The sequence below is a fragment of the Macrobrachium nipponense genome, chromosome 5 (assembly GCF_015104395.2).
Source record: "Macrobrachium nipponense isolate FS-2020 chromosome 5, ASM1510439v2, whole genome shotgun sequence".
NCBI lineage: Eukaryota > Metazoa > Arthropoda > Malacostraca > Decapoda > Palaemonidae > Macrobrachium > Macrobrachium nipponense.
The window spans coordinates 90,659,816-90,669,027 of NC_061107.1; the positions used below are offsets into that span (position 1 = coordinate 90,659,816).

A 9,212-nucleotide genomic window follows, 5' to 3' on the forward strand; every position below is an offset into this window, starting at 1 on the left:
GTCGGTCATTTGTAGTAATGACGGTATGTTGCCTTCAGGTAGTTTGTCCTCTTGACTGTTATCTTTTGATCTTCATAATTTCCTCGTCCTCTTAACTTGTCAACTTGGCACATAGCTAATTATTTCGTCCTCTTGTTGATTTCGTCACCGTGATGATTATGTCGTCTTCATAATATCACTGATCGGTACCTTGTCCTCTTAATTGCAATCTCGTCCTCTTGGTTGTAATCTCCCTCCGTTTAGCATCTACTCATCGTCCTCGTCTCTTAATTATCTCCGCCTTTTCTTAATAAAATCATCGCCTCCGTCGAAGCTACGTCGTCTACCTAATCCTCCCCTACTTTGGTTACTCAGTCGACAGCTACGGCATCTGCCGTTAAGGTAATGGTTGTCGTTCCTGGGCTGTTGCAAGAAAGAACGCATTACGGCTTTGTTTGTTCCTGGTGGCAATTTAAGAGTCTCATGATACGTTGCATTTCTTTACGTTTTGCCGCCCCTCTGTATTTGTTTATGGCTCGCTGTTTTTCCTTCGTAGCACGTCGGTGCGAAGTAAATGAAAAAAATTACTATGCGTGCTTGCCCCCGCAACACACACGCTCTTTATATAATATATAATTATTATATATAATATATATACTATATATATAGATAATATATATCTGTGTGTGTGTGTTTGTTTATATATATATATATATATATATATAATATATATATATATATATATATTTACTATATACTCTATGTATGTTATTTGCAGAGAGAGAGAGAGAGAGAGAGAGAGAGAGAGAGAGAGAGAGAGAGAGAGAGAGAGAGAGAGAGAGAGACTGGAATTGTGAAGATAGATAACTGTCGTTATAATGGACACCGTCATGTACACGTCAACGAGTAGATCAAATTCCTTAACAAACAGCATCTCATGCAATCCTTGAAAACCGTGTTTGAAATGCAAGCAGTGCCACAACTTCGTGCTTAGCTCTTACTTTTATTTAGTCGTCCCTAAGGCTCTTATTGGTGTATGTTGCGAGTCAAGACCTATCTAATCTGGTGTTCCTCGGCAGTAGACTTCCGAGACCTTTCTAGTCCTTACTATTATCACGAAAGTTATTCAATCCAGTATTGTCGATAGTGTTTCTCCAATGACGAAAACTGGGTTCATTCAGATTCGGAATAGCCTTAGCACAGGTCTAGAACGTCTCAGTATTTTGGGTTTTGAGTGTGAAGTCAGAAAAAACAAAAACATTAAACTTCATTCTGAATATTTTGGAAAACTTGGTGTAGGTAACCCTCGACCCCAGGCGTTATTTTTTCAGAGCCATGCAGTCTTATAAATCATAAGACATCCAGTATCTGTAGAGATAATAGTAGTTGTGTTACTTGGTTAATTTCTCTCGTTTTACCATTATTGGTAATTATGATTCAAACTCTGATGTTTCGACATCTTTTTTAAGTTCCGTTTCAACAAAGAACTTCCATCGGTGCCTTTAGTTAAAGTACTACTAAAGAACTTGGGCCTGCTAGTACTTGCTTTGCGTCAGCATGTACGTTCAGCTCAGGGTACGAGTTGTTCCGAAGGCCAAAACTCAATCTTTATTCTTTTCACAGTTAATCTGTGGATTTGTCTTAATGGCATCATTATCGATGCTGATGATCGCCAGTTGAAGAGAGGCGGTTGATACTATATTCAGGCGTCACACGCTATTCTATTTGTTCTCTCCTCTGTTACTCTATATGCATGCAAATTATCTATTACCCGATCGTTTTATATCAGCTATTTTCTTCTTGTTATTTTGCTATCACCTGTGTGTCTTCGTTTCTGTGGAAGTTCGAATTGCAAATTCAGGGATTTCTAGGTGTTTCGGCTTATTTTGAATAATAATAATAATAATAATAATAATAATAATAATAATAATAATAAGTGTTGTTGAGAGAAAAGGCATAGGCCGAGAACGAGTAAAAATTATGGTGTTGCTGAGTAATGTCAAATGATGTAGGGTTGTGGGAATTTACTCTGAGTTGGTATGATTAACCAATACCCAGAAATCGCTGGAGATATTAGTCTTTGAGGGATTTTAAAAGATTTTTTAAAGAACACTGAAAGTGGCTTAATTTAACAGTGATTGATGTAGATTGTTCTGCATGATTTTACATTGCAAGCAATTATACTCCCAAGCGACTTACAGTGTTTTGACTGTGAATAATTTAAGAAGGTAAATAATTTGTTTGCTGCGAGATACGAAATTTTTCCCTTCGAAACGAAAGAGTAAATTGTTGTTTGTTCCGTAAAATGAAATGGCTTCATTGGTTTTTTCAGATTATAATATAGCGTTACATGTAAGGTCGACGAAGCTGACATGGTCTCTGTTGCCACACTTAGAAATTAAAGGTATTGTATATTTTCGACTCGAGGAATTTTCAGATTTTATAAAGCTTAAATGCTTGTATCTTAAAGAACTGAGGTGTGTGGAAATTAATAACTACAATCTTTAGATAGACTTGGGCTTTCAGTGTAAATATAGTTTTTTCTTTTTTTATATCAGTTCCATAGATTTACTTATTTTTATGTGTTGATGGAGTATTTTACTTATAGCAGACTAAAGATGCTTCTCACAGTTGTATTACAGAGAGAGAGAGAGAGAGAGAGAGAGAGAGAGAGAGAGAGAGAGGAACTTGCTTATTACCGTTTAAAGTCACATCAACTGACTTTAGCTTCTACTGTTCATAATCGCTCTTAGTTTATGAAAAACTTGTGGCCTATTAACTGCTAATCTCTCTCAAAGGATAATACTCCCGATTTCATGCGGTGGATTTCATCTTGTGTTTGTTTGTAAGGATGAATGTTACTATGTTTTTGTTGTATTGAAACATTCCAGTACTGTCGAAAAAGGGATCATTCGGAACTATTTATGCTGCCATAATGTTTCCTAAGAAATGGTTGTTAACATTTGGAAAACGATATAATACACATATGCATGATTCTACTCTGTCCTGTCCAACTGCACTGGAACTGTTTGGCTTGAATATTGTTGTTAAACATTTAACATGCAAACTAATTGTCAATATAACACAATTTCACAGCAGAAACTTTGTAGAGAATAGCGACATAATTTAATCTCTGAAAGCTTCACTATATTTGGTTTATAGTTTCTTGCACAATGGCGTCAGGAGCAGAGCTGCAAGGGCATCGTGGTGGTTTGACGTCATAGACCTCCCAGTGACGTCACAACATAGCATCGGCCTAATTATGATGATAATTATTATCATTTTCTTTTGATTGCACAACCCATAGTCTTGAGTAGACAAGGGTTGGGGAGGAGGAGGAGGAGGAGGAGGAGGAGGAGGAGGAGGAGGACCTAGTCCCCATTCTTAAGAATGAACGAAGATTATATTCAAGCTTTGTAAGGAGGTCGTAGGCTGGACTATGTATACAGTTACTACGGCTGCGTCTCTCACCGTCAATGGAAGTTTATAGGGAAGTATTTCGTAGAAGACTGGAAATTTGTTATTGCTCGTGAAGAGATCGAGAATATGTATAATGTTAGAGAGAAATAGAGGATAGAGAGTGAATATGCCAAGCGTTTAAAAGAGAGAGAGAGAGAGAGAGAGAGAATATTCTTAGTGTGTAAGATCTATCCGAAAGAATATGACGTTCATTCTAAGAGAAGGGGTGGGGAAGTTCGCCATATTAAAGAGGTGGTGGGGTAGAGGGGCGAGTGGAGGGGGGGGGGGGGGGCGATGGTTGGGGTTTTGGTGGTATGGGGTCAAAACCAGTTTCAAGACAAGTGGTCTCAATTCTTCTCATCCCCGGGAGGGGGGAAGGAGGGTAGTTATGGGTGGGAGGGGTGTGGTATAGATGACGTCATCCATCCTGGACAAATAAATAAATAAAGATGTTGATCATTGTTTCTTGTTAAAAGTAATTCTCTCTCCCTCTCGCTCTCTTATCTGGGCTCACAATCGAGGAGCCCAGATCGATCTCGTGTGAGGAGCGGTTCCCTTGGATTCGGTGCTTGTATCTGGTTATTAGTCGATTGTTGGGGGTTGCTGAAGCGGATGGAAGCAAAGAAATAGGAGTAGTAACAGATGTGAATTATCAGTAAAAAGTCAAAATGAACATCTTATCACAATGAAAACGAAGGCCGTCGATTGGGTAGCCATCGTTTGACCTGAATGAAACCATTTGCCAGATATACGTACGTTAGAAATATTCTCTCTCTCTCTCTCTCTCTCTCTCTCTCTCTCTCTCTCTCTCTCTCTCTGTTAATTTTCCCGTCTCGATTGTGGTTATGATATCACATATTTGAAGCAGATTTTTTTTCATAATAAGTACAATATTCTCTCTCTCTCTCTCTCTCTCTCTCTCTCTCTCTCTCTCTCTCTCTCTCTCTCTCTCTCATATGCCCACAAAGAATGGAAGAGCATATCTGTTTTATGTTTTCCTATTTTTTCGCTGCTATAACCTGAAGGCAGCTTTGTGAAGAATGACGCACGTAGTGATTTTTTTTTTTATTTTGTCTCGCGCGCATTCGTATGCTTCAGAGAGAGAGAGAGAGAGAGAGAGAGAGAGAGAGAGAGCGTGTGTGTGTTTGTCTGTGTGTGTGTGTGAGAGAGAGAGAGAGTTTTGTAATCGGAGACGACGTCGTAGAGAAAGATTGGATTGACGTCATTGATGCTCGGGCAGATGTTGCACTATGTGTCACAGTTGACTTTGCTGCGGCAGTGTGCTCTTGCAAAAGATGACGGGAAAGGCGGAGAGTCTCGTAGTCGTCTTTTAACTTTATCACTGGTAATTTTCTCCGACTGTGGAAACGGGTGATAATGGAAGACTTCTTCCTTCTAATACCATAGTAATTTGTATGGATAACAAGTTTAACCTTTATGTTTATATATGTGGGAAGTTAACACCTTTTAGGGCCAAACTCTGGAAGGGAAGAACACTTGTAAATGGAATGTGTACGCACTCAGCAACTTACTCGCACAAATTGCTATCTATCTATCTATCTATCTATCTGTATATATATATGTATAGTATATATGTGTGTGTGTGTGTGTGTGTGTACGTGTACACACATACATGCATACACATATAATTTAGAATATCTAGCTGTGTGTCTATATATGCTGTCTTTAGATTGAACTACCCTCTTGTCAGTAACATTTCAATTGTTAGGTGTTATGAAATTATTCCATACATATGCACACACGCATATAGTATATGTATATATATGTGTGTGTGTGTATTCTATAATTATAGTAATTTAAAAAGAATAATGTTATGAAACTAGATAAGAAGTGTAATCTTTTTTTTTCTTTTCCAGATAAAATATCTTCGTCTCACGTTATGGAAATAAATACGTCATATGCTACCCCGTTGGTTAAAAAAGGTGAGTCTGACTTTCCTAACTATTTGACATTTCGTGTCTCAGTCTTGGGGGAATGACACCAACACTGAAGAGTTCTGTAATTTAAGTGTAACTTCCATTTATTAAGGACATAATAATTCATACTTATCCATTGCCTTACTTGGACTTTGCATGGCTTCGAAAATCACAAAAGCAGCTATGGTCCTCCATTGGTTCTCAAAACAAGTCTCGGCCGAAGCGCCTCCCCCCTTGCTTTAATGAGCACATAAGAAAATAATACAAGAAATAATAAATGTGCCCTACCATCTGTTCTAGCCAGAAACAAAAAGCACACAAGTGAATTAATGTTAATTCATTGTAACTGAGTTTTACTGGACTTGTTCCAGTCAATTTCCAACTGTATTGCGCAATACCTGTTAATAATTTATTGGTAAAAATAAAAGAAAAATTAAGCCATAGCCCTCGTTAATATCAGTGGAATGATCAGCAAGTCTAAAATATTCTGATTACGTTTTGTATGTAAATGATACATTTATCCGAACCTAGTTCTTCATAGGCTCCTGGTGTTATAGAAAGAACTATGCATCTTCCATCCCCAGTGAGTTAATCTCTCTCTCTCTCTCTCTCTCTCTCTCTCTCTCTCTCTCTCTCTCTCTCTCTCTCTCTCTCTCTCTCTCTCTCTCTCTCTCTCTCTCTCTCTCTATAACTGCAATAAAGATACTCATTAAAATGTGTTGCCCAATTAGGAAATACAAAGAGTTCATTGCGATGTTGTATTGGTCGATAATAGTGAGAAATTGCTGATTGTTGTAAATTAGCAAGAATAAGTTTACTGGTATAGAAAGAAGGTGGTTGGTGACGTGATGCATGATAGATTGGAGGAATGGAAGTAATTGAATCATGCACTACTAACCTTTGACTGATGATCCGAAAGATTATGAAATAAGAGCAAGGTTGTTGTAGAGGAATTATTCGTTGGTCACTGTTTTGGTGTTCAGAGGATTTCCGAAAAATAAATATAAAAATGCAATTCTGCCTGAGAAGAATATTTGAAAATTGCATACGTATCATCCAACACAGACTGTTTATTAACAGTTGAAATTTGACACACTCGTGTTCTTTCGTTTTTCGTTTCGTGAAAAAGAACCTGAGATCCCAGCAAAGGAGGTTCCATTCTTTTCCCAATAAAATCATATCTCCAGTGACTCCATTATTGTCCGGTGCTTTCTTTCTCCCTAATTTCTCTATTAGTGATTTAAAAAAAAAACCGTGAATATGTTGATTATAACATTTAGTTCGTCTTCATCTTGTTATGTCGATCATATCATATATGCCATTCGTATGAATAGCCTCAGAAAATGTTCCGCCCAGTGATGTGTCTTCTTCTTCTGATGTTATCAATTCACTGTACAGGCTGTTTTGTTTCGTGTTCCTCATTTCTTCATTGACATTTTCTGTAAGTAGCTTTTGCGTCGGTCAGCTGTTTAGTTTTCTGTTAAAGGAAATGATCGAGATGGTTATGTCTGTCCATCCAGACTTTTTCTTTCCGCCTTGAATCAGATCTTACAAGCTACTGAGGCTGGAGGGTTGAACAATAGATCCTCCACCCTCCAATCATCAAACATACCAAATTGCATCTCTCTAGCTTCAGTAGTATTTTCATTTTATTTAAGGTTAAAGTTAGCTATGATCGTGCGTCTGACAACGCCATAGGACAGGCCACCACCGGGCCGTGGTTAAAGTTTCATGGGCAGCGGCTCACTCAGTATTATACCGAGACCACCAAAAGATAGATGATCTATTTTCGGTGGCCTTTATACGCTGTAAAGAAAACTCGATTGTGCCGAAGAAATTTCGGCGCATTTTATACTTTTTTTAATTGTTCATCAGATCTCATCCGATGTCCGAGGCTTCTCTTTTGTCGTCTCATTTCCCAGCACCTGGATTTAATTGACTCCGGTTAAACCAGCCTTCATTGACTGTGTGATTAGATATTCATTTAGAAAAACTTCTTTATGTTTATCGTAAAGAAGCTTTTATATTAAACCTAGTGCTCTGTCAACATATCCGTCTGGCGTTTTCAATATCAGCTTTAGTGTTACAAGAAGTTAGTGGTCACTGTCGGCATCTCTATAAATATTAGTACTCCTCTGGGTTCTTTCGATTAATGTTTGTTTTGTTTCAGTAACTGCCATTTGGAGATGTTCAAGGCTGTTTATAAATGTCGTTTTGCTGGGAATGAGGAATTTCAGTGACTAGGATGTACCTAATAAATTCCACCGCGTTTTCGTTTGCAATCTCTTCATGGTCCTGCTTTCCGTCGTTGCTTTTACCAGCGCTTGCATTCATATCGCTAACAGCAATTCTATCTCATTTTGGTATTCTGTCTTTTTTAATACAAATTCAACTTGCATTTCTTCAGAGATTTCATTTATTTATGTATAGCGCACTTGAAAGACTCAGTACCTCTTTGATTTAGATCCAAATAGCATTAATCTACCGCTCACTCCTCCCTATGCAGTGTGTTAAATCCATAGCAATATGTGTTTCCTCTTATTCATTTGCTGTCATTTTCTTTCAACGTTAATCAAATGACATCCAGTCGAACAGCAACCTTCACGCGTTCCGTATTATTTCAAGAGCAGTATCTAGATTATCTCGGTGCATATCGGCGTAGATTTATTGTTAACATGAAGTACTTTATCAGCTTCAATTACTTAGCCTGCCATAGTCAGAGAAAGACCCTAAGTGCATGTGACCACTTTATCTGCTTATAAAACTTTCAAGTGCTATTATGAGAGTTTCTGGTAATAGCAATAGGGTACGAAAAGTACGGACAGCGGGTACGAGAATTTATCACACGAGATTTACGGCTGGTGTTTATAGTAGCTGCCGTCAGTTATGATGGCTCGGGGCGTCAGGGAAGGTATTTTTTTTTCTTTTATCTTGTAACTCTACAAGGAACAACCAAGATTTCATACAACAATCTTTGGTTCATGAAGTTAATGAATGCTATTGGTGATCCGGCCATGTAGGGAGTAGAATATAATTTTTTTTTTTATAATATACCACCTTCCTTGAGTTGTGCGAGGCAAAACACTGGCGTAGGGTGTGTAGGGTTGGTATCAGAAGGGTACATTGTGTGTGTGTGTGTGTGTGTGGTTTGTGTGCGCGCGCGTATTTGTACGCGTGTATGTACACATAGAGAGAGAGTGGGCGGGGAAGGTGTAGGCGTGGTAAGCTCTAAATTGTGAATAAATTGCCATTGGATAGAACACCAGTAATCACTTCAGTAGTGGAAACCGGATGGGTAACCTTAATAAAACTGTACTGTTTGATAAGGCTTCTATCCTTTATATCTTATCGTCTCCTGTGCGGTATATATACACTGATAACTTGACTCTTTTGTAGTGCTGTTGAGTTCGGAGGCCGACAGGGATCTTGTGTTTGATTATTTATTTCTTTATTTGAATGATTCAGGCAAGCGTAAAAGGTGGAAGTTTTTGTCATCATCGTCTATTTTGTGAAGTAAATTATAGTGACGCTGGTACTCTTTAAGGTTTCTCCTTTATTATTATTATTATTATTATTATTATTATTATTATTATTATTATTATTATTATTATTATTATTATTATTTCACGACATTTGAATGGTATAGTTAATTTTTGTCCGCATATACCTTTTCTATTAAGAACGGGGTTGCAAGTTTTTTTTTTTTCCTTTTCATTGTGTAACTAAAATGCGGGGTTGCTTCCCCGTAGAGTCAGGTAGATTTTAATTGTTATCATTATTATGATTATGCAACCCATTTTTATGATACCGTTGGTTTCGTTTGTACTTTTGTCATAT

The 9,212-nt window shown here is 37.7% G+C and overlaps 1 protein-coding gene across 20 annotated transcripts in view; it reads left to right on the forward strand.

Moving 5' to 3' along the window:
- The window catches only part of LOC135215498 (histone deacetylase 4-like), a 434,451-nt gene that overhangs the window by 341,156 nt on the left and 84,083 nt on the right, over positions 1-9,212 (forward strand). For 19 of the 20 annotated variants that reach the window (XM_064250273.1, XM_064250278.1, XM_064250277.1 and 16 more), the window contains one exon: positions 5,316-5,381. In XM_064250273.1, the coding sequence (XP_064106343.1) occupies positions 5,316-5,381 (66 nt within the window). The remainder of the gene's footprint in view (positions 1-5,315; positions 5,382-9,212) is intronic. The other variant, XM_064250294.1, reaches the window with a different exon arrangement.